At 55.3% G+C, this 27,846-nt stretch overlaps 1 protein-coding gene across 11 annotated transcripts; it reads left to right on the forward strand.

The window, feature by feature from the left end:
• Positions 1–523: 523 nt before the first annotated feature.
• Positions 524–27,787, forward strand: FCHO1 (FCH and mu domain containing endocytic adaptor 1). 11 transcript variants are annotated; one of them, XM_045853449.1, is made up of 29 exons: positions 524–585; positions 5,365–5,409; positions 5,631–5,720; positions 6,141–6,215; positions 10,283–10,374; positions 11,392–11,466; positions 12,590–12,731; positions 15,088–15,240; positions 15,477–15,581; positions 16,848–16,946; positions 17,035–17,131; positions 18,354–18,398; positions 18,511–18,589; positions 19,259–19,283; positions 19,388–19,445; positions 19,932–20,110; positions 20,193–20,217; positions 20,590–20,641; positions 21,214–21,305; positions 21,729–22,004; positions 23,420–23,532; positions 23,641–23,728; positions 23,869–23,977; positions 24,695–24,850; positions 25,152–25,284; positions 25,681–25,880; positions 26,503–26,558; positions 26,931–27,095; positions 27,516–27,787. In XM_045853449.1, exons 4-29 carry the CDS (start codon positions 6,189–6,191, stop codon positions 27,536–27,538), a joined length of 2,664 nt encoding a protein of 887 aa, XP_045709405.1. In that variant the 5' UTR covers positions 524–585; positions 5,365–5,409; positions 5,631–5,720; positions 6,141–6,188; the 3' UTR covers positions 27,539–27,787. The 11 variants fall into 11 exon arrangements, with proteins under 11 accessions (XP_045709405.1, XP_045709411.1, XP_045709406.1 ...); XM_045853455.1 differs by having other exon boundaries at positions 5,631–5,660; XM_045853453.1 differs by lacking the exon at positions 524–585 and adding an exon at positions 1,031–1,070.
• The last annotated feature ends 59 nt before the right edge of the window (positions 27,788–27,846 follow it).

Raw genomic sequence — 27,846 nt, forward strand, 5'->3', positions numbered from 1 at the left:
GCCAGACCCTGGGGCTGCCCTCAGAATACTGCTGACTTGGTATGTGGCCTCCAGGCAAGTTCTTGCCCTCTCTGAGTCTCAGTTTCCCCATCTGTAAAATGAAGATCAATAATGTCCTGCTCACAGGCTTGTGGAGAGCATCAGATGAGCCCTGCTCAGTGCCTGGCACACAGTAGCCGCACAATAAATTGGTCGTCCCTTCTCCCTCCCGCTGGGTCTCAGTTGGATGGAGCGGCGCCTGTGGCTTTAAATTATGCAGATAACCTGCAGGTGGTGGACAGGGCGGATGGGGGTTGAGATCAAAAGGAGCCTGATTCAGCCAATCAGTGCGCGGGGCTGGAGGAGCTGGGCGCCTACAGAGCCCAATGGCTGGTTGTGCCGACTCGGAGTCCGCCTTGCCTCTGGGTGCAGTCTGGACGGTGTTGGTGTCGGCGGGCTGGGGGCGACGCTCTCGGCCACGCCCCGGAGGCGGAGCCACACGGGGGCCCCCCCGCAGCAGCCGCGGAGGGAGGGGCGGGGCGGGCTCGGATGTCAGCTACAGAGCCGCAGGTGGCGGCGGGCGAGGGCTCGGCCGGAGCACAGGAGGTGAGTTCTGTCCCCTGACTCCCACCAATCCCTCTGGCCCTCGCAGCCCCGTGTGCGCACGCACCGTGGCCCCCAGTCCTGGTAGTCATGGGGGGCAAAGGCGCGGACGGGCTTGGGGAGATGGCGAACAGGGGTTTGGCGGGCTGCACGTTGGGCGCCCTGGCCTCCCCCCGGTGGTAATTAGGGGTCCGTGGTGCGAGATAGGGACCCCTGTCCTTGTCCCCATCTGCTAGCTTAGAGCCGTAGCGTACGAGGAGGCGGCTGAGACCCCTCCCTAAATCCCTTTATTCTAAGCCTGAATTTGGTCTAGGTTCTGGGGCTGCAAAGATGGGGGCGTTGCTCCCCCTCCAGCCTGGACCCAAGATAGCTGAAGTGGAGGCCACCCCCAATTTTCCTCTTCCCAGCTGGGACCTGCAGACCCTCCTGGGACCGAGATGAGGAACCTCCTTCCCTTTTTCTCCACTGCGAATACTGCTACAGTCCCGGTAGAGGAACTGGGGGTCCCCTGGGCCCCTCCTGTAGTCGCTGACTGTCCTATGCCAGCCCCACACCACAAGGATAGGATGGGGGACCTTTCATTGACATCCTTTTCAAGGACCCCAAGGTTGGAATTCTGGGGAGGGGGTTAGTGTGGGGGGTCCCTTCCCTGGCGGGTCTGGCTGGCAAGGCCAGGCCTGGAAGGGCCTGTAGTAGACTTGGGAGTGGTCCCTTCCTACTGGGGGCTGGGCAGTGAGCATCTGTTCCTGGAGATTAAAATAAATCGAGGTAAATTAGGATCATGCTGGAGGCTGACTGTGAGTGGGGTGTGGAGGAGGGGTGGGTGGCCCCTCCATCTGCCTCGGATCCCAGGAATCTTCTGCCCCACTCACAGTGGGGACCAGGAGATGGCTCTGGATGGACTTGTCTCACTGGTGACCTTGGGCAAGTGACAGCGCCTCCCTGAGCTTCAGTTTTCTCCTTTGAAAATGGGGTCGGGGGCTTCGGAGCCTGTATTCTAGATTCTAAAAACCATGCAACCCCATCTTCTGCCAGCTCTTGAACCCACCCTTTTGCTTAAGATGTTGGTGGTTTGGGGGTGAGTCTGAAGACCCCATTCCACCCCCCCACATGCCTTGCTGGCCTCTGGGCCTCAGTTTACTGCACTGCAAAATGGGTTGATAATCACACTCTGGCATTGCTGGAAAGGCTACTCTGCCCGACAGTAAATTATATCACCAGGTTGCAATGGTTGGAGCAGGAGAATCTACCACCCAGGTCTCACTGTGGGACCCGCCTGGGGCACACCCTAACCCACATACTGTCACCCACGCCAGGGGCAAGCCAGTGCCTGGGCGGGGTCCCAGGCAGGAGGAGATGCCAGGCCAGCCTGTCCCCTTACCCTTTGAAGTTCTGCCCCTGTAGTGGGCACGGGGGTGAACACTGCTGGGATTCCAATGCCCCAGGTTCAAACCTGGTTCTCCTGTGTGTGTCTTTGGCCCTTTGCCCCTTGGTGTGTTTTTCTGTGAAACGGGCCAAATCCTTTTCAGAAGATCAAAGAAGCCTGTGGGAGGATGGGAGTGCTATAAATACAGACGTGATCATTATAATGCTAATTGCAATATTACTGATCATAAATGGGTCACTGATGACTATGTGTGGAGATGAGAGGGGGCAGTCAGCAAGGGTGTCGCCTGCTGTGTCTCCAGCCTGACGGTCAGGTCCAGTGCATGCTCTGTAGGTGTTTGCCAAATGAAGTGATGGAGTGGGGCGGGGTGGGGCGGAGTGGAGAGGGCACTGGAAAGGACTGAAAAATTCCTGTGTGAGCTCAGATGCCTGCTCAATGGCTCGATTCCTGTGTAACATGGGCCTGTCCTTAGTTCCCCCATTTGATGACCAAGAGGAGGTACTGCCCCTAAGTGCCATTGTGAGATTCAAGCCAGAGTGTGTAAATGGTCACAGCTCTGGTAGCTGACCCTGGAGGGAGGAAGCATGTGACAGCTGGTTATTGAAAAAGTATGGCCAAGAGGCTGGTCACTGGAAAGAAAAGAAAACCCCCAAATTGCCCTACCATGGGTGAACAGGAGTTGAAGGGGAGCAAAATGTCAGATCTTGTTTTACAAAACTCAGGAGGACTAGCGAGGTCAGGGCGTCCCAAGGTCACCTAGCAGGAGGCCGGGAGCAAGAATCCAGCCTTCTTTGCTGACTGGGCTCCTATCCGGGGCCTGGTCTCATACTAGACCAGGTGCAGAGCTCCAAGTTTTGGGGAATTGGAGCTGGGCAGGCAGGATTCATCTCCAGGAGGTGTCAGGGCTCATATCAGACACCCCCAGGGAGGACTCTGTTCCCTACTTCTAGCAGCCAGAAGATGGGATCATCCTGCTCGGCTGAAAACCTGCTGTTTGACCTTGGGCAAGTCCCTGTCCCTCGCTGGGCTCTGCGCTGGCATTCCAGGGGCAGGGGAGCCTGGGCTCCGGCACGTCTGAGTTCTTCATCAGATGCAGGGACCACTGTGTCTCCAGCACAGTACTTTTAGGTGTCTGTGAAGATGTTTTAACTTCTTTTAAAATCAGAAGGGGGAAAAATAAGCTGTGGAATCAAAGAAAACATTTAAATATATGATATAAATATATCTGTCTTCATGCCAATGCAGTTGTAAATATAGTTCAAATTCTTTTCTTAATGGAGCAAGGGGCCCAGGAAGGCAAAAGTGCCCTGAGCCAGTGACAGTTCAAGTGTGGTCCTGGGTTTGAGTCTCAGCACTGCCATTCAGTAGCTGTGTGACTTTGGGTGTGTGGACTCCCCTCTCTTGGCCTCGGTGTCCTCGCCTGTATGGCAGGCATCATTGGCCCACCTCTGGGTGGTGAGATGTAGAACATTTAGCCCAGAGTTGGCACTCAGTTCGTGAGTTCTGTTAATTCACAATTGTCATGATTATGATTTGTTGGCTAGTAATAGCCCCAGGCTGAAGGATGCAGGTTCAGGGACCTCAGTTTACCCATCCATGGCCTGCTTGATTCCAGAGAGGTCCCAAGGGTGCTGCTGTAGGAGGGAAGGTGAGGTGGCGGTTGGGCGGTTGGCGGGGCGGGTGTGCTTCCTGTCCCTCACACCCACGGCCCCTGCTTGGCGGAAGTGGCAGGGGCTGTGTGGCTATCTCTGGCGCCTGCCCTGTCTGACTGGGGCCAAGCCCCACTTGCTGCCCTGTTCGGTGAGTTGGAGCCCTGCTGGGAAGTCTCCGCTGCCCCTCTTTGCCCCCCTCAGGAACAGAAGGGATGCTCTTCTGCTTCCTGGGTTTCAAAAACAGCAGGTGTCACTTCCTGTGCCGGAGTGACAGGGCCTGAGGAAGGCGGGGAGATGCCCCTGTTACTGCTCTGGGTGGTGTGGTGGGTTGCCAGGCAGTAGAGTGGATATGGAGACCCAGAGCCACCCACGGTGGTCCTGAACAGGAGTCCTTTGGCAGACAGATCAGGGGCAAAAATCACAGTGACCCAGGGACAGTGAGTGACCAATCTGTACCTCAGTTTCCTCATTTAAAACCCGGATTGCGCCTCATGGAGTGGTTGTGAAGGTTGGGTGAACGGGGACCTGTGGGGGGCTGGGCCAGCGCCACATACACACTGGCCCTCAGTGTGTGTGGCGGGGCGGGGGGGTTGTCTAATCAGAGTTGTAAAAACAGTAGCGAGATTCTTGGTTCCGGTGCAACTTGGGCCTGGTGGCTCCTCAGATCCTCTCGGGCAGCACTGTCTAGTGCAACGAACTCTGTCTGTCCTGTATGGCAGCTGCCAGGCCCGTGCGGCGACTGAGTCTTGGAAGCAAGGCCGTCACAACTGAGGAGCTGGGGGTTAACTGTATTTAATGTTACTTAGTTTGAAATTAAGTTGCTAAGTGAGGCTAGTGGTTCCTATGTCGGTCAGCATAGCTCCTAGGGACTTAGATGTGCTCAGAGTCTAGATTGTGGCCAGAAACTAAGAAGTGAGATTGAAATTTAAGGCTTTTTCTTTTGGGGGTGTCAGCCTAGCATGCCCCCTGAAGACTGGGTTTCCTCGGGGGCTGAGCTGGCAGCTGAAGTTTCTTAGGAGCCCCAGCATCACCCAGCACAGGGCAGTGGTTGGGAATGTTTGTTGAATTGAGTAATTTTTTTTTGCTTGGACTCCTATTCAGGCATTAAAACTCCAACACCCACACCCCCTCCTTTAGCCCAGGCTCCCCCAGTTTTTGTTCCTCCCTTTGGCCCAGCCCTGATTCTGCAATACCAGGGTGTCTGTGTCCAGCTTCGTTCCCCCAGAGCAGGGGGGCTCCTCAGGGACCAGGCCAGGGCTGATCATCTCATAGACCCTGGCATCGTCCCGGCCGTGCTGGTTCACGGTGGGTGCTGGGTAAAGTCAGGGGAGGGGGCCTTATGATAACGGATCAAATTAAACTCACTTTCAAAATTGAAAGGTAAACTTTCAATGAGTAACTTTCAGTGAGGTAAGCCTCAGGTAAACTGAGGCTCAGCAAGAGACAGCTTTGTCCAGGGTCCTAGCTCAGTCCTTTCCTGGCCCAGGGAGCTTTCCTGCCCTGTGGTCACCAGCCCTGGCCCTGTTGCCACTGCACCTCCCGGGCTCCCAGCTGCTGCTGAGCTGCCTTCGGAGTCATGAATTATGGATGGGGCCTGCGGGCTCCAGTGACAAGCCCAGCCTCGAGGATGTGCCAAGGACACCAATGTCCCTTCGTCACCAGACAGCTTGGCCCACCCCCTCTTCAGGGAGATCTGGGGTCCCCCAGCAAGACTCCTTCTAGGCATTCTCTCTTGTTTTGCAGATGGGGAAACCGAGGGACAGAACTGGACAGTAACTCAGACACCAGGTGAACACTGGCTTCCAGGGGGCAGGATTGGGACCCAGGGGCCAGGGTTGGGACCCCAATGCCAGTTGGGTCACCATGGTGAGGGGTCAGCTCTCTATTCCAGGAGTGTGCATGAGATGGACAGTGCGGTAGAGGAATTCAGGAGATCCCAAGGGACCTAGATACCCATGTGGCTAATCACAGTCCTGGTGCCCATTTCTCACCAGACCCTTTTCCCACAGGAGCTGCCCGGTGTGGAGCTGAGTGCTCAGGTCTGGACTCAGCTGGCCCAGGGTGCAAATCCACTATCCATTCCTGACTGTGTGACCTTGGCAAGTGGTTTGCCCTCTGGGGTAGGGCTGCTTCCGAAATCTATAAAACGGCCCAGAACTTTTCTGCCCAGGCCAGGGCTCATCCAGTAGCCTCCTCAACAGTGAACTCCTATTTGTGTTTCAGAACCTAGTTCCCTTGCCCTATTCTCTGAACTAGGTTTCCCCAGTCCCCGTCCCTCCATCTAATCCCACAGGATTTGGGGCATCTGTATCCAACTTTGTCCTTCTAGACTGGGAGCACCTTAGGGGCAAGGCCTGGGACTGAGTCATCACAGGAGCCCTGGCATGCTCCCAGCCTTGGGGCTTTTGGTTCCTCTACGTCTCCTCTCCCCCGCCTCCACAGGGAGGACCGTTGGAATTTCCCCTCCTCAGGCCCAACACAGCTGTGACTTTGCAACTCAAACTTGCCTCTGTCTTCAGACAGGAACTAGACAGGAGCCTGCAGGGGTCTCCACAGAGGCCATCAAGATGTCATATTTTGGGGAGCATTTTTGGGTAAGTAAGACCCACTCTTATTTTGGACGGGGCTCCTTGAAGGGCTGTGATATGCTTTAATGGTGGTGGGGGGACCTGGCAGATTATGGGCAGAATCTTGGGTAAGTGGAGCATCTGTAGGGAGTAGAAGTTAAGGTGAGAAGAGTCAGGCTGGGTTTAAATTTACACCCCTCAGACCAAATGGGCCTTGTGACCTTGGGCAAGTCACAGCTTGAACAACAGAGACTGAGGTCAGAGTATGACTCTCTTACCTGAGGCCTCCCATTGAGAACGTTCAGGGTCAGGGCTCAAACCCAGGATCAGACTGAACTTTCAAGATCCAGCATCGTTCCAGCCAGGGGATTTCCACGTCTTTCCCGTCCTGGAGAGTTGGGGGAGTTTCATGGCTTGACCTCTAGGGGCCTCTTCACCCATTTGCCCTCTGCGCTGGGGACCGCATATATGACGCAAAGGGGGCCAAGTGAAGTGGACTTGTTTTCATTCATTCATTTATACTTTCTCTCTGGGCCACCAACATCCCATACGCAGCCAACTGTGGGGGATGCTGCCCCCTCAAGAGGCTCCATCCCAGATCTGACCCCAAGGAGCCCCCAATCTGGGGGACACAGAGCCAGCCAGACACTCCGAGTCCTGCAGTACTTTGGGGACACCCGGAAGAAGAGTTGGGACACAGACCCCTGTTTGCTGTGGGCTTTGAAGGCTGAGATTTTCCAGAATGTCAGCAAGGCATTCTAGGCACAGGGAACAGCCTGGACAAAAGCCCAGAGGTGTGACACTGACTGGTAGTGGAGGGCACAGTACTCCCACTGCAAGGCCAGGCTAATGGGAAGCCACAGAGGATGTGTGAACAGAAGACAGTTGGAGAACCATCAGGGCAGAAAGCCCCTTCCCCAATTGCAGGCCCTGAGCTTGCAGAGAGGAAGCTCGTTGCTAGGCAACTGGTTGCACCTAGCAACGGCTGGGTTCCCTTCCTTTCTGTTCCCCAGCTGGGGCTCCTCTTACTGCCTTTGCTTTCTTAAAGGGGCACACCTCCTTGCCACCTGTGGGAACCTGACCTCCACCCCCTTCCCAAGGGTCAGAGTCTCCAGATTTGCCTCCGAATGACTGACTGTGTGACCCCAGTGAGGAGCTGCCTCTCTCTGAGCCCGTTGGAAACTCTGTTTAAGGGGGCTGACAGGTTGAGGATCAGTCAGTCATGTTGCCCACGTGTTGGCTCCTACATTTATTTAAAATTTATTTTAATAGCATGAAGCACCTACATTTATTTTAAATTCTTTTTAATTGCATGAGGCATGCAAGCTCACTGCAGAAAATTCAGATCAGCAAAGAGAAAATAGAAACCACCCCCTTCCCCCCTCCACCCAGAGATAGTCTGGTGCACAGTGAACAAGAGCTGTGAGTTTAGGGTTTGAATTGGACTCTGCTGGGAGTGCTTGGGCAGGTGACTTTGCATTTTGAAGCCCCAGTCTCCCCATCTGTGAAAGGGGGATGAAATTCCTGCCTTCCTGGGATCCCAGAAGTGCCTCTGGAATGCTTGTTTCTTTTAATCAATGTTTTGTTTAATCTATTGTTTGTATTGGTGGCCCTTTGCTGGGTAACACTGGGGCTTTGACTGGCCTGAAGGAGGCTCTAGTCAGGGGAGATCAAGCCAGACAGGGATGCCCTAGTCCCATTGGGCCAGAGCGGGCTGGAGGCATAGAGGGCACTGGGGAGCCATGGGGGCATGTGAGCAAGAGAGGAACATGATCAAGCTGTGTCAGAAATATGTCTCTGAGACTGGTGTAGGAGCAACATTGGAGTCCAGAGGTTCTGATGGGAGATGTAGGTTTGAGACAGCCCCGCTTTGGACCCTCAGCTGCCAGCCCAGCCCAAGGGAGGCAGACACAGCTGGGGGCTTTGCCAGGTCTGGGAAATGGGCCAGCAGTTGGCTCTGAGTCAGCCCCAGATGCTGGCCTAGGCGGCGGTGCCTGGTGCAGCCTCACCCGAGGATCCCCTGGCCGGGGCTGGTGGGGGCTGCTGGAGCTGTTTGCTGAGCACTCACCACCGTGCAGAGAGCCCTGTGTCCAGCAGCATACCAGCCTCATGTCACCAAAACCCTTGGCAGGTGAGTGCTGTCATTGTCCCCATTTGTCGGATGAGGAAACTGAGGCTCAGAGAGGTGAAGTCACCAGCCCAAAGTGACCCAATGCATAAAAGGAGGCTCTTGAACCTGAAAGTACAACTACAGACATGGAAAGAGAGGAGACAGATTGCTGGGGAGTTGGGGGGATCAACAGTGAAAGTTCAGGGAAGTGCGAGTCTGAGGGATGTCTTGAAGGTCTGGCGAGGATCCCTGAGAGGTGGAAGGATGGATGGGTGGAAAGAGATGTAGCCTGGTGGGCCGGGTAGCAGAACAGTGCAATGACAGGAAGGTGCAGCATGTCATCATTTGCCATTTTGAGGGCGAGGCCAAGAGGAAGCTGGGAGATGAGGCTGGAAAGGCAATTCCAGGCTAAGGACTCAGGCCTCCCGCAGCTGGTGGGCAGCGGGGAGCCATTAGTGATTCTCGAATGAGGAATGGCTGAGACCGGGGCCTGAGGCTGTCCTGGGTCGGCCCCAGGCTCGGCTTCAGTGTCTCCGTTTGTGCAGCAAAAGGGCTCATCTGGTAGTGGCTTCTGGCTTTAGCCTTCAAGTTCCAGGTAACCAGGAAGGTGAACCCCACAAACTGGGGGAGGACAGAGGAAACCATTTACTGCAAAGCACTGCTAAAGGGGCCGCTTCAGCGATTGGTATTGTCAGTGAAAGAACGTGGGCTCACTCCACGAGCCTCTTCTTTCAGTCTGAACTATAGGGCCCCGTTCGGTGCTGAAATGTCTCCGGTTGCCTCGGACCCCAGCTGGTCTCTCATGATGCCCTTCCATGTGACAGGGTTTGGTGGCGTTAAAACATAGCTGTGGCCTTACTTTTTTCTGTTCCCTTCATTATGGCATGGGGTCTTGGTTTTCCACTTACAAGAGTGAGAAAAGTTGCCCTTTAAAATAAATGTCTTTGAAAAAGACATTTGGAAAAGAAATACGACTAAACTTAAAGCAAAACATTAACTTATGCCATGAATTAGCAAAAACCAGGGTTGCCTTGGGATGTTGGGGGACCCCTGATTCATCCCCGTATGAGAGGTAGATGACTCCCTGTGCCCATCTTAATGAGAGTCCACTAAAAGGCACAGTGACTTGCCTGGACCACACAGCACAGCCTTGGCCTCCCCCACTGCAGTGACCCCAGAACTGGGATGAAAGAGGCTTTATTCAATGCAGCACTTCTACCAGCAGGCACTGGGGTAGGAGCTCTGTTCCCACCAGTACCGGGTAATAGCAGAATAACTCATTTGTTCATTTATTCAACAAACTTAAATGCCTTTCTGCGCCCCACCGTGAACTGGACAGTGCTAGGTCCTGAGAGAGGCGTCAGACACTAATCTTGCTCTGGGGGGCTCAGATGAGGAGTGTACATGTTAAAGAGAATGGGAAACTGATTACAGTGATTTACAGGACAGCGGTCGCATTGGTTCACAAAATTGAAATGCTGTGGGGGTAATGTGGCTTTCAGGTTTGGTTTGATCCAGCAGCTCGACTCAGCATGCTTGCTATCCAGACTCTCTCAGGTTCAGCTTTTTCCCAAAGTTCATGGATGCTACTTGGCTTCCAATACTTCCTGTGCCCATATAAGTTCTCATTTACAGAAAAATGCAGACAGAGAAAAACAGTGGGGAAGAGACTGATGGAGGCAGAGACTAAGAAAAAGAGAGAAAGAGATAAAGAAACAAAGACAGAAAAATAGAAACAGAGAGGGGCAACTAGTGAATGAGAACGTATCTCCTTCAGCTATGGCACAAAGGTCCTAGGCTTCTCTTTGGGTAAGCCAATTTAATGCCCATGCACCAATCTGTGTGTGGAGGGAGGAATGAACCAACCCATAAAGCCAAGGGGATGGACTTCTGCTGGTTGGCTCCTCTGTTTACACCCATGTTGCTGGGCAACCTTAATACTTTTCTGCATCCCTTTTTCAATCCCCACCTCCATTCTCTGAAGGGGGAGAAGAACCATGGCTTTGAGGTTCTGTATCACAACGTGAAGCAAGGACCCATCTCCACCAAGGAGCTGGCAGACTTCATCCGGGAGAGGTGAGGTTCCCACACCCTACCTACCACATGGCCGCACTCCACAATCCTCGCAGCCTCGCTCACCTGTGGCCTCGCCCACCCCACTTCAGAGCCACACACCATGCCTCGCCCCATCAGATCCAGATTCCTGCAGCCCCGGGAACCAAACCTGCTTGAAGATCCACAAACACAGTGTTTCCAACACTCTCTGTCCCACGACCCTCTGTGAACGACATTCCCCAGGTTTCCTAATGCCTCCCACAAAGATGGTAGTGTGATCTACTTAAAGGGGAATTTTGAAAATTCAGTCTCATGACCTAATATGATAAAAGAAAACATATGTGATAAAATAATCTACATCTCAATATGTAAGTGTTCTGATGTTAGTATCCCAGAAAACACAGTAAAGTCAAATTGCAAGTTAACCTCCTGCTCCCTGGTCACTCAGGAGCTGAATGCCTATTAAGTCTGGGCAGAGAGTGGAAAGCATTGTAACCAGGTGTTTCTCTTCGTGGCTGTCAAGTGGGACTGTCTGAGCTGCACAGGACACTCCGAGCCAGTCCTCATTTTGTGGGTCTTCCACCCTGGAAGCATCCACTCTTGCCAGTGGTGCTCCCCGGCTGCCTCCATCATAAAAGGCCCCCGTGGATAATTGGTTTTAACTGGGCACATCGCCGCCCCAAACACCATTGCGGTTTCAGAAGAAAATGTGAGTGGGTGTTAGGCAGACACTCGGCAGTGTCTGTCCAGAGGGAGAAAGGGAAGATGAGTTTGTCTCGTGCAATTAAATAAGAGCCGTGTAAAGTGTTTACAGCACGTGCTCAAAAAATTGTTTTACTTGCTGCTGCTGTTGCTAGTAAAATGTATTACTTAAGGATCAGTCCTGTCCCATGAATTTTCTGAACACCTCCCCCGATACTGCCCTCGCTAAGAATCAATGCTCAGCTGTCTGAGATGGGGAAACTAAAGCCAAGAGGGGCAGGGCATCTCCCATGGGGCCCAGAACCTTCCCTATCTTTTCCCTGTCTTCCCACCCAGGGCCACTATCGAGGAGACCTATTCGAAAGCGATGGCGAAACTTTCCAAGCTGGCCAGCAACGGGACCCCCATGGGGTGAGTGGAGTAGGGGTTCCCAGGTTGTGGGGCCCTGGGGTCATCAGGAGCCTGCCCTTGGGTGGACATCTTTTCACTTGTGTGACATGTAGGGTAGGGAGTCATCCCCCACTTATGGGGCTAATTGGGTAGAGGAAGGTATATCATTCATTCACTCACTATCTCATTCATTCATTTAACAAATATTTGCTGAGTATCTACTGTGTGCCAGGCACTGTTCTAGGCACTGGGGACCCAGTGGCCAGCAAGACAAATAAAATCCTCAATTATCTTCATGCCGTGTCCATGTCATGTACATCCAGGATGTGTGACAAGACAAATGTTAACAGCAGACATGAACAAGGTGCCTTCCCAGGGTGAAGGGTGCTAGGAAGGGAATACAATGGGAGCATGAGGGACTGGGCACTTCTTCTGGGTGGGGGGACTGGCTTCCGTAAGTTGAGACCTTAGCAATGCGAAGGAGCCAGCCCTGGAAGGGTCTCGGGGACAGAGACCTAGGCAGGCAGCCCGTCCTGGAGCAGCTGTGCACTGTGTATGTTCAGGGAAGAGCGAGGAGGCTGGCATGGCTGCAGGGCCTCGGTGAGGCGGAGATGAGGTGGGGGGTGGTTGGGTTCATAGGTGACTTTAAAACAAGGATGTGACGTAGAGCCATTTGCATTTGCAACGTTCCTGTGGCTACTGTGGAGCAACAGTTCTGTCAAAGGCAAAAATGGAGGCAGCAGGGAGGGAAGACAGGGGGGAAGCTGGAGGGGGATTCTGCTGAGGTGGGTAGGCCCCATGAACTTGGTTTGGGCTGGTTGGGTCTTAGCTGCCTTTGAGTATCAGGTGGGGCCTGGAGTCTAAAGTGAGGACTTGGGCCTCAGGACCTGAATTTAAATTCCAGCCCTGATGTTCATGTGCTGAGGGGCGTTGCTTGAGTTACGGAGCCTCCTGTGCCTCTGTTTCCCCCCGTCACAAGTTTGTCTTATATGGTTGCAGTGGGGATTAAATGAGTTAATATGTGTTGATGCTTAGCAGGGCCTGGCACACAGTAGGTGCCTGAGCCAATGCCAGTCATGCTGTCTGAGGGGACCCAGGGGAGTTGGGCCTGCTGGGCCCTGGGTGTGACCCTGCCCCTCTCCAGGACCTTTGCCCCACTCTGGGAGGTCTTCCGTGTCTCCTCGGACAAGCTGGCACTGTGCCACCTGGAGCTGACTCGGAAGCTGCAAGACCTCATCAAGGACGTGCTCCGCTACAGCGAGGAGCAGCTCAAGATGCACAAGAAGGTGTGTGCCCGGTGGGGACTGCCCAGTGGGGTACGAGGGGGACGTCAGGAGCCCAGGCTTTCTGGAGCTTTCAAACCGCCAGCCCCCAGCTTGTGCCTCCAAGAATTCTGGTAATTTGAAACATCACACCCAGAACCCCACAGATCAGGGAACGAGCAGACATTTCGGACTCAAAATCCCAGACCAGAAGCGTCTGCACACTGCAGCCTGTGGGCCAGCTCCAGCCTGTCCTATTTTTGTACGGCCTGTGATCTAAGAACATTTATTACATTTTTAAATGGTGGTGGTTGAGGATCAAAAGGAGAATATTTTGTGAGATGTGAAAATGATATGACACTCAGATTTTAGTGGCAGTAAATAAAGTTTTATTGACACACAGCCATGTCCATTTCTGTACAGTAGTGGCTGGGGCTTTTTTCAAGTTGAGCGTCCATGACAAGCAAACCCATTTACTGTCTGTCCCTTTGCAGAAAAAGCTCACTAACCTCTGATCTAGATGGTTAGAAGCTACATATATTATTATTTGACATTTCTAGACTCTTTTCAAACTTAGAATCTTGAAAGATTCAAGCCTTAGCCAAGGGTGTCAAACTCACTTTCACCAGGGGCCACATCAGCCTTGTGGTTGCCTTCAAAGGGCCGAATGTAATTTTAGGACTGTATGAATGTAACTACTCCTTAACTGGAGGCAAGGCGCTCATGCTGCTGCTGGGTAGAAACAAGGTGCCGGGCTGGATAAAACAAGGCGGAGGGCTGGATTTGGCCTACAGGCCTTGTGTTTGCTGCCTGTGAGTTAGACTCTCGGGATCCCAAAATAGTTGCAGCTTGTAATTCTTGGCATTTATGAAGTCCCAAATCTGGAGTTTTCAACCCTGTTTAAAAGGGAAGTTGGGCTCTGGCTGGTGTGGTTTAGTTGGTTGGGTGTTGTTCTGCAAAGTGAAGGGTCGCTGGTTCAATTCCTGGTGAGGGCACATGCCTGGGTTCCGGGTTCAGTTCTGGTCAGGGCACATACAAAAGGCAACCAATCAATGTTTCTCTCCCTCTCTTTCTCCCCCGCCCCCCACCCTCTAAAATAAAATTAATTAATTAATTAATTAAAAGGGAAGTTGAGCCCCAGCCAAGTGGCTCAGTTGGTTTGAGCGTCATCCCATACACTAAAAGGGCAGGTTTGATTTGCTGCCTGGGCACACACCTAGGTTGCAGATTCAGTCCCTGGGATCCCTGGTCAGGATACACACAGGAGGCAACTGATCTGTGTTTTTCTGTCACATCCATGTTTCTCTCTCTCTCTTTTTCTCTCTAAAATCAGTAAACAGCCCTGGCTGGTGTGACTCAGTGGATTGAGTGCCAGTCTGTGAACCAAAGGGTCACTGGTTTGATTCCCAGTCACGGCACATGCCTGGGTTGTGGGCCAGGTATCCAGTAGGGGGCGCATGAGAGGCAACCACACATTGCTGCTTCTTTCCTTCCCTTTCTCCCTCCCTTCCCCTCTCTCTAAAAACAAATAAATAAAATCTTTAAAAATAAGCATATCCTTGGGTAAGGATTAAAAAAATAGGTGGAGGGAGGGAGTTGGTAGTAGTACTTAATACTGTATACCTACAAATGGCTAAGATGGTAAATTTTATGTTATGTGTACTTCACCACAATTTTTTAGAAACTGGGGACAAGGAAGTTTTCTCTGGGCTGATGTGCAACAGTCTTGGGAATGGACTATGAAGTGGGAAAAGCAGTGAGTTAAGTAGCACACACTGCTGGAATTTGTCATTTAAAAAGCGGGCTAAAACAAGCACAACTACTTGTCCACATGCCAATTATTTCTGGAGACATATCATGGTAATAATGGGGACTATTAGGTAGAGGCTTGGGAGGCTGGGGATCAGACTGTGCGAGGTTTTAGGGAGCTTGCCCCTTAAAACTTTTTGAAGTATGGGTAAATTTACCTCTTTTAAAAGTTACAACTTTTAAAAAAGATTTTTTAAATTTATTTTTAGAGAGAGGGGGGCGGAAGGAGAAAGAGAGGGAGAGAAACATCGATGAGTGGTTGCCTGTCGTGTGCCCCCTACTGGGGACCTGGCCCGCAACCCAGGCATGTGCCCTGACTGGGACTCGAACTGGTGACCCTTTGGTTCACAGCCTGGCACTAATCTACTGACCCACACCAGCCAGGGCTAAAAAGTTATAATTTTTTTTTATGTTAAAATAATACTCAGAAAATGTTCTCTGTGGGGCCTGGAATTCCAGAGTGTTTGGGAAGCTGGGCATTTCATGGTCTGCACCTGAGGTCTGTTCAGGTCCTGCATCCCAGCGGGGGTTTCAGGTGGTGCCCATGTTCCTCCCTTCCCCTCCTTCACAGTGCAAAGAGGAAGCAGTGGGCACACTGGACGCAGTGCAGGTCCTCACAGGCGTCAGCCAGCTCCTGCCCAAGGCCCGCGAGAACTACCTGAACCGGTGCATGGACCAGGAGCGGATGCGAAAGGAGAGCACAAGCCAGAAAGAGATAGACAAGGTAGGCCCATGGCTGCATGTCCCCTGCTGACACGAGCCCATGCCGGACTCTGGAGTTTGCCGAGGCGCGGGGGGCTGCTTGATGGTAGAGTGAAAACATATCAGAGCTATGGTTGTTGAACATGAGCATGGTCAGCACACCCTGGGCACCCCAGGAAGTCTACCTGCTGGGGGAGGGAGTTGGGAGAAGCTTCCTGAGGGTCTCCTCCCAGCCCTGTCTCCTCCCTGTGCCTCTAGGTGGAGACTAAAACCAAGAAGGCCGCAGAGGGCCTACGGCGTTCCGTGGAGAAGTACAACTGCGCACGCGCTGACTTCGAGCAGAAGATGCTGGACTCAGCCCTGGTATGAACCGCTGTCTTGTTCTTGGAGATGTCTGTGTCCTAGGGCCCAGGGTGCTACAGGCCTCAGAAGTCCAGAGCCTCCCACACCCTCGACTCCCAGGAGCCTCAGAACCAAAAGCATAAAGCCCTCAAATTCTAGAGCCAGTTAGCTCTTATTGTTGTTGATATTATTATTTCAAATGCCATCTTTTTGCCTTGGTTTCCCCACCTATAAAATGGTGGCAGTCATAGTATATGCCTCTTAGAGTTGTGAAGATCAAATGAGTCACTGTGAAGTTTTCAGACTGGTATTAGGTGCACAGAAATTACTCTATGAGATTCCTTTTTTTCCCCATTTTTTTATCTTCACCTGAGGATTTTTTTGTTAATTGCTTTGGGATAGAAGAAGTGGGGGGGAGGGAGAGAGAGAGAGAGAAACATTGATTGGTTGCCTCCCACACATGCCCTGACTAGGGATTGAACCCACAGCCTAGGTACATGCCTTGACTGAGAATTGAACCTGCAACCTTTTTGATGTGCAGAATGATGCCCCAACCAACTGAGCTACCTGGTCAGGGCTATGGCATATCACTTTTATTTCTATTATTGACTAGGTTTTTCAACAAATAGAGCAGGATTTAGAACATAAGAGTCTCCTACATTTCATGGTGGCTAAAAGGCCTGGGTTCTGGACCAGCCTCCGTTCCTCACCAGCTATGGAACCTGCTACAAGACATGGTACCTTCTGGGTCCCTGTCCACCCACAAGTAGAAACCCAGATTGGAATCTCGGGATTGGAATTGAGATTTTTTCTTCTAATTTTGCAAGTGATAGAAAGTTACAAATGATAGAAAACTTCATTCAAACTGACAAGGAAGATACAAGCTCATGGAACTGAAAAGTTTGAAGGGAGGGCTCCAGGCATGGCTGGCTCCAGGTGCTCAAATGGTGTTAGCAGGAAGTTGGCGCCTTTACCTCTTTTGCTCTCTGGGGCTTCCCTCTCAAGCAGACATGCCCTCGTGTGTGTGTGTGTGTGTGTGTGTGTGTGTGTGTAGCAAAGTGGCCACCAGATGCCTCCCCATGCACCCCACCAATTCACTAACTCAGGATATAAAAGTGTCTCTTTTCCTATAGTTCCAGCAAAAGACCTAGGTCAGACTCTCATTGGCTCTTCCCCAAACCAATCACTGATGTTAAGGGGTTGAAATATTCTGACTGATCAGGCTGAGTTCCATGGCAACTCCCTGGGGCCTCCACCTTTGCATTTGCCCCGCCTCTCCTTCCTCAGCACTTCCAAGCCATGGAAGAGACCCACCTGCAGCATATGAAGGCGCTGCTGGGGTCCTACGCCCACTCGGTGGAGGACACTCATGTGCAGATTGGGCAGGTGAGTGGGGCCAGGGGTGGAGAATGAGGGTGGGGGTGCTGAGCAAGAGGGCCTTTGCCCAATCACACACTCCGCCCACCCTGCCCAGGTTCACGAGGAGTTTAAGCAAAATATAGAGAACATCAGTGTGGAAATGCTGCTGAAAAAGTTTGCAGAAAGCAAGGGCACGGGCCGGGAGAAGCCTGGTGAGTCGGGGCATCTGGGGGACTGGCTGCATGACAAGAGCTGGGCCTCAGGTTTCCTATCAGAAAGGTGGGCTGATGATGAATCCAGCTCTGCAGCCCACAGAGGAAGAGCATTTGATGCCTGATCTTCTGTGTAAATCTCTTACAACCAGATACCAGAGGGGCCACTAATGCCAGACTCAGTGATTCAAATTTTACCCCAAGGGCCCGAAGGAGACATTGTGAGTTTTTGAGCAAAAGACTGATTTGAAACTGCCCAGATGCAGGATCCAGGAAATGTTGAGAGCAGAAGTTGTGGGGGGTCAGCCCTGGCTGGCTGGCTCAGTTAGTTGGAGCGTGATCCGGTACACCAAAATGTTGCAGGTTCAATTTTCTGTCAGGGCACATACCCAGGCTGCAGTTTCGATCCCCCATTGGGGCACATATGGGAGGCAACCGATAGATGTTTCTTTCTCACACTGATGTTTCTTTGTCTCTCTCTCTCTCTCTCTAAAATCAATATTTAAAAAAAACCACATATCCTCAGGTGAGGATTAAAACACTTCAAGGGTCAGACCTGGGTTTGAGTCTTTTTTCATTGCTCTCTGTGTGAGCTTAGATGTGAGTCTTGACTTCTCTGAGCCTCAGTTTCTTCCTCTGTAAAGTGAGGATGATACTAATCCCAACTGATAGTGGTATGAATGTTCAGTAACCTGACGCAGGTAGAGGATATGCCTGGCACACAGTAGGAATTTAATAGATGCTGGTACAAACCCTGTCCCAAAGTCGAGTCATGCACTAAGGTCCTTTCTTCCTCCTATCTCCATAGCTCGGCCCTGGCTCAAAGCACCCCTCCTTGTGTGTGCCCCGACTCAAGCCCTTCACTGGCCCCAGATCGATCACACCCTGCTGCTGCTCCCATACCCTCCATGGCTCCCCGCCTCTCTTAGGGGAGTCCCATCTCCTGACCTGGCACTTGCAGCCTGACCCACTACATACATTTTTGGTCCATTTTCCAACTGAACCAAGTTCCACCCAGAAAAGCTGGAAGAAGAAGTAACTCAGGCATCACCACTGCCCCTGCCCGCACCATTCCCTTCCCGGGTGGGGACTGGACCCTTGGCCCATCCCACTCATGGCCACCTCTGCAACTGGTTCAGCATCTTGCTCATGCCCTGCACCCTGCTGGCCTTCCAGGCCCAGGCTCCCTCTCTGCTGAGTTTCTCAATGTCTTCTCTCTCAGGGCCTTTGGACTTTGAGGCATACAGTGCAGCTGCCCTGCAGGAAGGCAAGTATGTCTGGACCTGGATGCCCAGGCTGGACTGTGGGGAAAAGGGGAGCAGAGCTGAATGGGAAGGGAGCATCCTCAGGACTCAGCCTCACCCTCCATCTATCCTCAGCGATGAAACGTTTGCGGGGAGCCAAGGCCTTTCGCCTTCCAGGACTGAGCCGGAGGGAGCGCGAGCCACCTACAGCTGTGTGAGGAAGCCGCCCCCCCGCCGACCAGCCCTGGGCCAGGCTATCCCAGAAGTCCCCTGCCGAGGGCAGCCCAGCAGTATTCTTATTCCAGGCCAAACACAGAGTGCCTCTGTCCCAGGCTAACTCGATATCACCTACTCAAGCTAGTCCCGAATTCTTCCCTCTGCCAAGGCTAGACCGGGGCTGCTTGCCCCAGACTCACCCAGGGTCACCCCACCCAGGCTGGCCCAGGGTCCCTCCCGTTGTCAAGGCTACTCCTTCTGTTTCTCCCCTTCATCCATCCCAGAGATTCTCACTTTGCCAAGACGAGCTGGGGAGCCCCCCTGCCCAGACTAGTAGCCAAGCCTTCCCTACGCCCATAGTCTCCTTGGCTAGCCCAGGGTTCTTCTCTTTTCAAAGGCTAGCCCCTGCGTCCCTTGCCTTCTCAGGCCAGCCCTTCTCACCAGCCCCAGGGCTCCTGCCCTCCACGCTGTTTGAGACCAGCCCTCGCTCTGCTGAGTCCAGGTCCCCTGCCTCCCACCCCAGGCAAGCCGGGATCCCAGCAGCTGCGGGGCCAGCTCAGGACATTATTGCAACCCAGGCCCATGCCCTCAGTTGCCGTTTCCAGTGTTGGGGGCCAGGGGACAGATGAGGTGGGGGAGCTGACTCCCATATCTTTTCCATCCGCAGAGACCCCGTGGAACCTGACGTGGCGGTGAGTGCCATTGGGGCTGAGTTCAGGTCCGGTCCAGTGGGGGGCTGCAGGGCGAAAGTGGACGTTTCGTAGGGCAGAGCCTGACTCACCACCTGTCCCCCCAGCCATGTCCGGAGGTGGATGAAGAAGGCTTCACTGTCCGGCCTGACATGACCCAGAACAATATCCTTCTGGCACCCTCTGGGGGCAGTTGTTGGCACAGCAATGATAAGGCTCTGTTCACAGTGATTTCTCTACCATCAGCAACCCTCTTTGGGCACACCCTGGGGGGGAGCCTCTGGTGTGGACAAGCACATCCAAATGCAGACACCTGACCTGTGGGGTCAGGGCTGGGGGAGAGGGAGAGAGGAGGGGCTGGGTTACAATAGAGGGGGATTGAAGAGGGCTTCCTGGAGGAGGGGGCACCAGTGTTGGGGTTTAAGAGTTGAACAGCAGTTCACTGGTTAGGGCAGGGCATGCTCGTGCACAGGCTTGAGTGGGGCAGGGGGAGGGTTGAAACGTGGTGTCAGGGCCAAGGGTGACAACTGGTTTCAGAGAACTGTACAGGCTCTCAAGGGGTTTGAGCCAGAAGGGCCCCGGTCAGACTTGAGGGCCGACTAGCTGGAGGCCCCGCACTGGGACCTGCTTGGCCCCTTGACTGAGGCGCACGCACAGCTGAGCCCTCCCGCTTCTCGTCCAGCGACTCGGACTTTGATGATGAGGAGCCACGCAAGTTCTACGTGCACATCAAGCCCGCCGCAGCCCGGGCCCCAGCCTGCAGCCCCGAGGCAGCTGCCGCACAGCTCAGGGCCACGGCGGGCAGCCTCATCCTCCCTCCGGGCCCGGGGGTGAGGCTCAGGAGAGGTGTGCCGGGTGGGGCTGGGGGCTGGCTGGATGCACCCGACCTGATGCCACCCGCTTTGTCCGCAGGGCACCATGAAGCGCCATTCTTCCCGTGAGTAGCTTGTCCAGGGGTCTTCGGTTGGGGGAGGAGAACCCGGAGGGGAGACCAGGCCCGAACTACGGGTGTGGGTTTGAATCCCAGCTCTGCTGTGTGACTTGGGGCAGGTGCTTACCCACCCTGACACTCGGTCCCCTCTTCTATGAAAGGGGGTCATTACGAGAATTAAATGAGACCCCCAAGGAGTATCCCGGAAAGAAGCCCAACCCAGAGACAGTGAGGGTCAGGGGGAAGTCCCTCTCTGCCTGGTTTGGTCAGTCTGGCCGGCTGGCTGGACAGCCCCGAGCCTCGGTCTCCTGGTCTGCGGATGGGCAGCCCTGCAGCCAGGGCGCTGGGGACGGCTCAGGGAGGCCCTTGTCTTGTAGGGGGATGCTGCTGGGAAACCACAGAGGCCTCGGTCTGCCCCAAGAGCCAGCAGGTGAGTCCACGGGGGGGTCATGGGGGTCAACCCAAGTGGGCAGGCAGGGACCGTCCCATCGTCTCTCTCTGCCTCCTCAGCTCCTTCTCTGTGTCTCTGTCTCCACTTCTCTCTCCCAGGCAGAGAGTTCAGAGACACTTAGTGATTCACTCGATGAACATGTGTGCAGTGCCTGCTGTGTATTCATGCCACTCTGGGTTCTGGGATACATGGCCCAGATAGGGCCCCCCTTCTCCGAGTCACGTTCCAGTGGCTCAGGGTTTTTTTTGTGAGGCTCAGATTTTAAGAATAACAAATAAGGTAGAGCATGTTCAATACTTCTAAGGGTTACGAAGAACTAAAGCAGGGGATGTGATGGAAGATGGGAGTGGTGACATCAGCGGGGCTGGACGTGCAGGGCCTGGGCGGTTGTCGGGGGACGGCTTTCAGCCGAGCCCCGAAGAGAAGCAGGAGTGGGCCCAGGGAGACTGGGGAGAGTGGAGGCCAGACCAAGAGCAGCATGTGCAAAGGCCCTGAGCTGGAAGGAGGCGTGCAAACAACAGAACAGCCCCTCTTGTCCGTTTGGTCCCCAGCTGCACGGAGAAGCTGCAATCAGATGAGCAGTTTTCTAAGAACCTCTTTGGGCCACCCCTAGAGTCAGCCTTTGACCACGAAGATTTTACAGGTGACTGGGGCACAGGACTTTGGGGGCGTGGGTGTCGCCAGAGGGAGGGTGGGTGGAGCCACAGCAGGGTGGGTGGTTCAGGTGGGCAAGAGGCTGTGCTGGGCTGGAGGGAGGATGTGGGGGTCCTTTGTGTGTTTAAGGGAAGATCAATGGGGCCAGGTCAGTGTGAGGGTGGGCGGGGCCACAGTGTGCATGGGTGGAGCCAGAGACAAGGTGAAGCCCCTAGGGAGAAGGGTTGGCAGTGGGTAGGTGGGTGGGACCTCAGTGGAGATAGAAGTGACCAGAGGGCATAGCCTAGGGTGGAGGGGTAGGGCCTGGCTTTGAATGGGGGAGGGCCTTTCCAGACCTGTGTGTGGCCTGCAGGAAGATGGCCCAGACTCCCTGGGGGCGGGGTCTGGAGCTGGCGGCCCTTTCTCCCCACAGGCTCCAGCAGTCTGGGCTTTACCTCCAGCCCCTCGCCTTTCTCCTCCTCATCTCCAGAGAACGTGGAGGACTCTGGCCTGGACTCCCCGTCTCACACAGCACCAGGCCCCTTCCCCGAATCCTGGGTCCCCCGCCCGGGCACCCCACAGAGCCCACCTAGCTGTAGGGCACAGCCACCTGAGTTGAGGGGAACACGGCCCCTGCTGTCCTCGGATTCGCCACAGCCCCTGGCATCGTCCCCAGGCCCCTGGGGGCTGGAGGCCGTGGCTGGAGGAGGTGAGCCCAGCGGCCGGGAACTGTGATCGGAACCCTGAGAAGAGGATAGGTAGAGCGCCTGCTGTGATCTGGGCCTGTGGGGGGCACACACCCACGCTCGCAGGGACAATAATAAAATAGATATTTAACAAGGCAGGAAGTGGCAGGTGGCTGATGAGGGCTCCAAAGGGTGGGGCCTCCCTGAGCAGGGACCTGTGAGCTGAGATAGGCCGAGGTACAGGTGAAGCCACGTGCATGTGGGGGAAGGGCGCTCCCAGCAGAGGGCACTGCCTATGCCAATGCAACACGGCAGGACCTGGCTAGACCCTGAGGAACAGGGGGGAGGCTGGTATGGCTGGAACAGAGTGGACAGGAGGGAAGATGTCCGCAGGCCTTTGGCACCAGGCGTGGAAGGCTGCCCGGGGGGAGCAGAGGAAAGGAGAGGGTCCAAGGCTGAGCTGAGGCAGGGCTAGAGGGCGGGGGGAGGAGGAGAGCAGGCAGGAGCTGGCCCCCGGAGGTCACGTGAGGAGAATGGAGTCCCCTTGGCAGGTAGAGGAACTGTGGGCTGTGACCACACGAGGTCCCCAGCAGTGGTAGTGGGGTGCTTGGCACTGCCCGTGGTTAGTGAAAGGCCCTGGTCAGAGCTGCTTCACGGGAGGGCCCAAGGGAGTGGGTGTGGACCCCGAGTGTAGACGAGTTGAGTTCTCTGGTCTTCACTGTTGAACAGCGATTCTCAGCCAGGCCGGGTCTGCCCCCAGGGGACACCCAGCAAGGTCCCAAGGTCCCACCACTGATATTTGATGGACTCCTCTGGGGGCATGGGGACAAATAGCATCTGGTGGGTTGGGGCCAGGGATGCTGTTCACCACAGTAAGTACGCAGGGTGGCCCCACCCAGGAAATGATCTGCAGTGTGAGCGTGTCCGCAGTGCTGTGGAGCAACCTGGAGACTAGAGGAACGTGGCCTGGACAGCCGGTGGGAGGGGGGGTGGTGAGCAGAGCAGGGGATGCCAGGGAGGTAGGAGAGCTAGGGGAACCTGGGTGTCGACGCCATGTTAGTTAACTTACAAGGGTGAGCCTCAGATGGGGGCCAGGGTTGGAGGCCACCCATATACGCTCTGAATGTTAGGTAACAACCCTCTTCCAAATCCCCACTCTGGCGGGCCTGCCTTCTGAGCATCGAGTCCTTGACTAGAGTTCCACCAGTGACGGGGAGCTCACCTCTTATTGTGCCACCAGTCTGGTGTCTGGTGGGCTCAGGGTCGTGGACGGTGTCTGCGGCCTTGTCTGGCGTCTTAGTAGCCGCAGGACTTCAGACCACCAGGGGCTCTCCGCACAATAGTCCGACTCCCAGTTTTTGGCCAAGTTCCAGCCCGGGGAGGCCCAAGAGGCCCGGGGCAGCATCTCAGCCACGTCTCTGTCACGCTCACCCCCCAGAGCCAAGGCCCGTACCTGCCGACCCCACGGCCATGGAGGGCCTGGCAGCCCCACCCCGGAGGCCCCGCTCCAGGAAGGTGTCCTGCCCCCTCTTGGGCAGCAACGGGGATCTGGTAGGGTGAGGGCGTGGCAGGAGCTGGGCTGGGGGTCGCCCCCGGGGGTCAGCCTCAGAATGCTGCTCCTTGGGTGTTCCCAGCCCAGCCCATCTCCTTCCCTTCCAGTCTCATTCTCCGAGTCCCTCCCCACTCGGCTCTTCAGTCCCCTGCACTGGCCCAGAACGTTCCAACTTCTCATCGCAGACAGGTCACGGTACGTGTGATTTTCACCTTCTCCAGTCTGGGTGGGGGCTAAGCGATACACTAGAGTCCCTGTAGGCAGAGCGTAGGTTCTGGAGCCTGAAGACTGTGTTCACTCTCTGTCTGCCCCTCATTCCCTCCCCGCACCCCCAGGGATCTCCCGGGGCCCAAGCCCTGTGGTCCTGGGCTCCCAGGATGCCCTGCCCGTGGCCACCGTCTTCACCGAGTACGTCCACGCCTACTTCCGTGGCCACAGCCCCAGGTACGTGGTGCTGGGGCACAGTGCAGACAGTGAGAGGCAAACAGGGCTCCCTGGGGGCTGTGTGTCCGGTTTCCAGCATGGACAGCCTTCAGATGTGTGTCCTACCCGTTTTACCTGGAAGGGCCGGGAACACTGAGCTGAGCAACCATGTCCCTGTCCTCCCGGGGCAGGGGGAGGCACAGAGGGTGTCTGAGCAGGGCTGGGCATTATTGTGGCTGCAGTCCAGAGCAAGTCCTCCTAGGCTGCTGTGAGCAGCAACCTGAAAGAGAAGAGGACCCGAGGCCAGGCCCACAGAGGGGGTGGGTGAAGGGTGCATTGAGGGACCAGGGACAGTCTGGGGGCAGTGTCCAGAAGAAAAGAATTTCAAGTCAAACCAAGAAGAGGAAGAGAGCAATAGACCCGAAACCCAGTCTGAGGACTCTTATAAAACTGAGCGTGTGCTGTGAGCTTCTTCGTGGCCTAGGGGGAAAAAAGAACTAGGGAAGGAGGTTTCCTGCCTCCACCAGCCCAGTGTGGATTCTGCCTGGTGCCTGGATTGCTACCCAGGCAGGGACCCAAGGGGAGGAGGTCGGGGGTAAGGATGCTGGGCATAGTCAGGGCCTTGCTGCTTCTGCAGACCCAGGGAGCCACAGGCTACAGTGGAGCCAGGAGTGAGGGGGGCGTGAGGTGCCCGGAGGAGCCCTGAGCCAAAGCCCAGTCCCCTCACCTCTCACCCAGCTGCCTGGCTCGAGTAACTGGGGAGCTGACCATGACCTTCCCAGCTGGCATCGTGCGTGTGTTCAGCGGGACCCCGCCCCCGCCCGTCCTCAGCTTCCGTCTGGTGCACACAGCCCCCATCGAGCACTTCCAGCCCAGCGCCGATCTCCTCTTCAGGTACTGTTGGGAGGTGGGCGTCAGGAACAAGGGGTCCCAGAGGCTAGTGGGGGCCAAAGCCCCCAGCTGTAACTTCCTCCTCTGTCTCCCAGAATTTGCTGTGTGTCCCTGGGTTAAGTCCCTCCCCATCCCTGAACCTCACTTTCCTGCCCTCCTTTGCTTCTCTGCCAACCACACTTAGCTGGGCCCAAGGTGACCCAGAAAATCAGCACTTTTAGGAAGCCCTTGGGGTAGGTGGGATGCTGAGGACCCCAAGAAGGATTCTTCTGAGTGTGGGAGTGATCGTTCTGGGTCTCTGCAGTGACCCCTCTCAGAGCGACCCTGAGACCAAAGACTTCTGGCTCAACATGACAGCCCTGACTGAAGCGCTGCAGCGCCAGGCAGAGCAGAATCCAGCTGCCTCCTACTACAACGTAGTGCTGCTGCGGTACCAGGTGGGCTGGGTGGATGGGGTGGGAGGGGGCGGGGAGGGGGCAGGGCAGAGGGGGCCAGGAAGGAATGACAGGGGGGAAAGTTGGGCAGAGAGTAAATGGTGGAGTAAGCAGACTAGGAAGCTGGGCTTCCAAGAGTGGAAGACATCATTATGCAAACTAGAAGTGCCTCTCCCAGGACTCCACACTGGCACCCATCCACGGACTTTATTAGCATGAGGCCCTCTCCTGCCCTCTGCTGGAAGTGTGATGTAATGCAGACTCCTATCTGCAAAGTCTGCAGGAAAGGGCCTCTTGGGGCCTCTTGGGTGCAAGGCAGACCCAGCTGGTTGATAGTGCGTGGCGTGGCAGGGCAGCTCGGCCCAGTCTATGTCTCTCCCCTTTTCTCACTCTTTCTAGTTCTCCCGCCCGGGGCCCCAGTGTGTGCCTCTGCAGCTGAGCGCCCACTGGCAGTGCGAGGCGACCCTCACTCAGGTCTCGGTGGAATACAGCTACCGGCCGGGTGCCACGGCAGTGCCTACGCCGCTCACCAATGTCCAGGTCCTGTTGCCTGTGGGGGAGCCTGTGACCAATGTCCACCTGCAGCCAGCCGCTGTCTGGTAAGGGCATGTGGAAGGCCGAGAGAGGCTCGGCAGTGCCCCCTGAGTCCCTGAGCCTCCCACTGATGAAGCAACTAACGGTCCGCCCTGGACCTAACGGGTCCCTGTGAGCTGGCCCTGCTTACACCCGAGGGTGCTATTATCAACAGTAACACTATCTGGCACTGAGAGCTGCCTCCTCGTCAGGAGGCAGTAATGAGTCCCATGGACTCATTAGCTTCAGGCTCCTAGCAGTTGCTCTGGGCGTGGATTGCCCCCATGCCCATGTATGGAGGGGATACAGAGGCAGAGGGAAGCTAAATTGCTCTTCTAAGGTCACAGCAGCATTTGAACCCAGCCCCAATGTCACCTTACATTGTTTTGTAAAGGTTACAACCTGCGAGAAAGAAGCCAGATTTATGAGACCAAATGCACCATCTGCAAAGGCTGCAAAGGCTGCAAAGCTGTGGGGCCCTTGGGGACCAACAGCTCCACCCCCACCCCCATTTCACAGATGGGGAACCTGAAGCCAGGGAGGGGGCCTGGCTTGCGCAGGCCATGGAGCTGAGAGGCAACTGAGCTGGAACCCTGGGTTCTAAATGTTGTCTCTGGGGTAGACTCACCAAGCTTCTCTTGATGCCAGGAACCTGGATGAGAAGCGGTTCCTATGGAAGCTTCCAGATGTGTCTGAGGCAGGGGGTGAGTTCATGGTTATACGTGAGGGCTCAGAGGGCTCACCTGGGAGGACTTCTTTAAACTGCGGAGGACCGGGGATGTGCTGGGGGTAGGGAAGTGTGGGCATGTGGACAGGCTTGGAAGGGCTTTGACACAGCTGGAGGAGAGGCACCCTGGGAGTGGGCACAGCAGGTGCAAAGGCCCGGAGGCAGGACTCCTTTGCAAACCACGCAGAGTCTCACGGGGCTAAAGGAAAGGAATACAGGGGCACAAGGGTAGGGTAGAGGGGCAGAGGGGCCACAACCCAAAGGTCTTGGGTGGAGGGACCAGGAGGAGCCTGGGTCACAGAGGGGCTGGGACTAGGGATGGGGCACAGCTGACCTCAGGCCTCCCCAGGCTCCGGCCGCCTGTCTGCCAGCTGGGAGCCGCACTCAGGGCCCAGCACTCCCAGCCCCGTGGCTGCTCAGTTCACCAGCGAAGGGGCCACTTTGTCCGGCGTGGACCTGGAGCTGGTGGGCAGTGGCTACCGCATGTCACTAGTAAAAAGAAGGTTTGCCACAGGTAGGCCCCCACCCCCGCTGCTGCCGCGCCCCTGCGAGCCAGGGCACAGGAGTTGTGGGAGGCATTTGGGGTGTTTGGGAAGGATAGGTGGTTATCGGGGTATGAAGACCCAGGATGGGGGGGGGTGACCCAAGCAGGGAGGGATGGCCAAGACCCCCCGTGGGAGGGGTCAAGAAGGAAGATGAATGTTTCTGGGTTGTCTCCTGGAGGCTGCTGGGTGTTCTTGCAAGGATGCGAGGCTTGGAGCCTGAAGCCCCGCAGCAGCGGTACCCTTACTCCATTCTCCGGCCCCTCAAGGGGCGGCTGGGGCCCATGGGGCAGTGAGTTAAGGGGTGTTTTGAGGGAGATTGGGGGATCCCAGGGTAGAAACAAGTGACCTTTCCCCACTCACGGCCCTGCCCCCCCCCCACCCCCCCTCAGGAATGTACCTGGTGAGCTGCTGAGCCCGGGAGGCTGACCAGCCCACTGGCCCCAGCTTGGCACCGAGTCCTGGTGCTGGGTGACTGGCCCCTGCCTGCTTGCTGGGCCCAGGGGTCCGCACCTGGCCTCCTCCGAGGCCCTGACTCTGTGAAGAGGAGCCCCACGCCCAGCCTGGCTGAGCCTGAGATTCACTCCCGCTCACACCAATTCCCACACAGGTCCTTGGACTTTTAATGTTCTTTGAATAAACACTTTATTTTCTAATAAAATAATTTTCCTGCTGCTGGAAGTTTCCTTCCCATCACCAGAGAGGAGAGGAAGAGAAGATGGA

Source organism: Phyllostomus hastatus, unplaced genomic scaffold (genome assembly GCF_019186645.2).
Source record: "Phyllostomus hastatus isolate PE091 unplaced genomic scaffold, TTU_PhHast_1.1 phas_contig_98, whole genome shotgun sequence".
Classification (NCBI taxonomy): domain Eukaryota; kingdom Metazoa; phylum Chordata; class Mammalia; order Chiroptera; family Phyllostomidae; genus Phyllostomus; species Phyllostomus hastatus.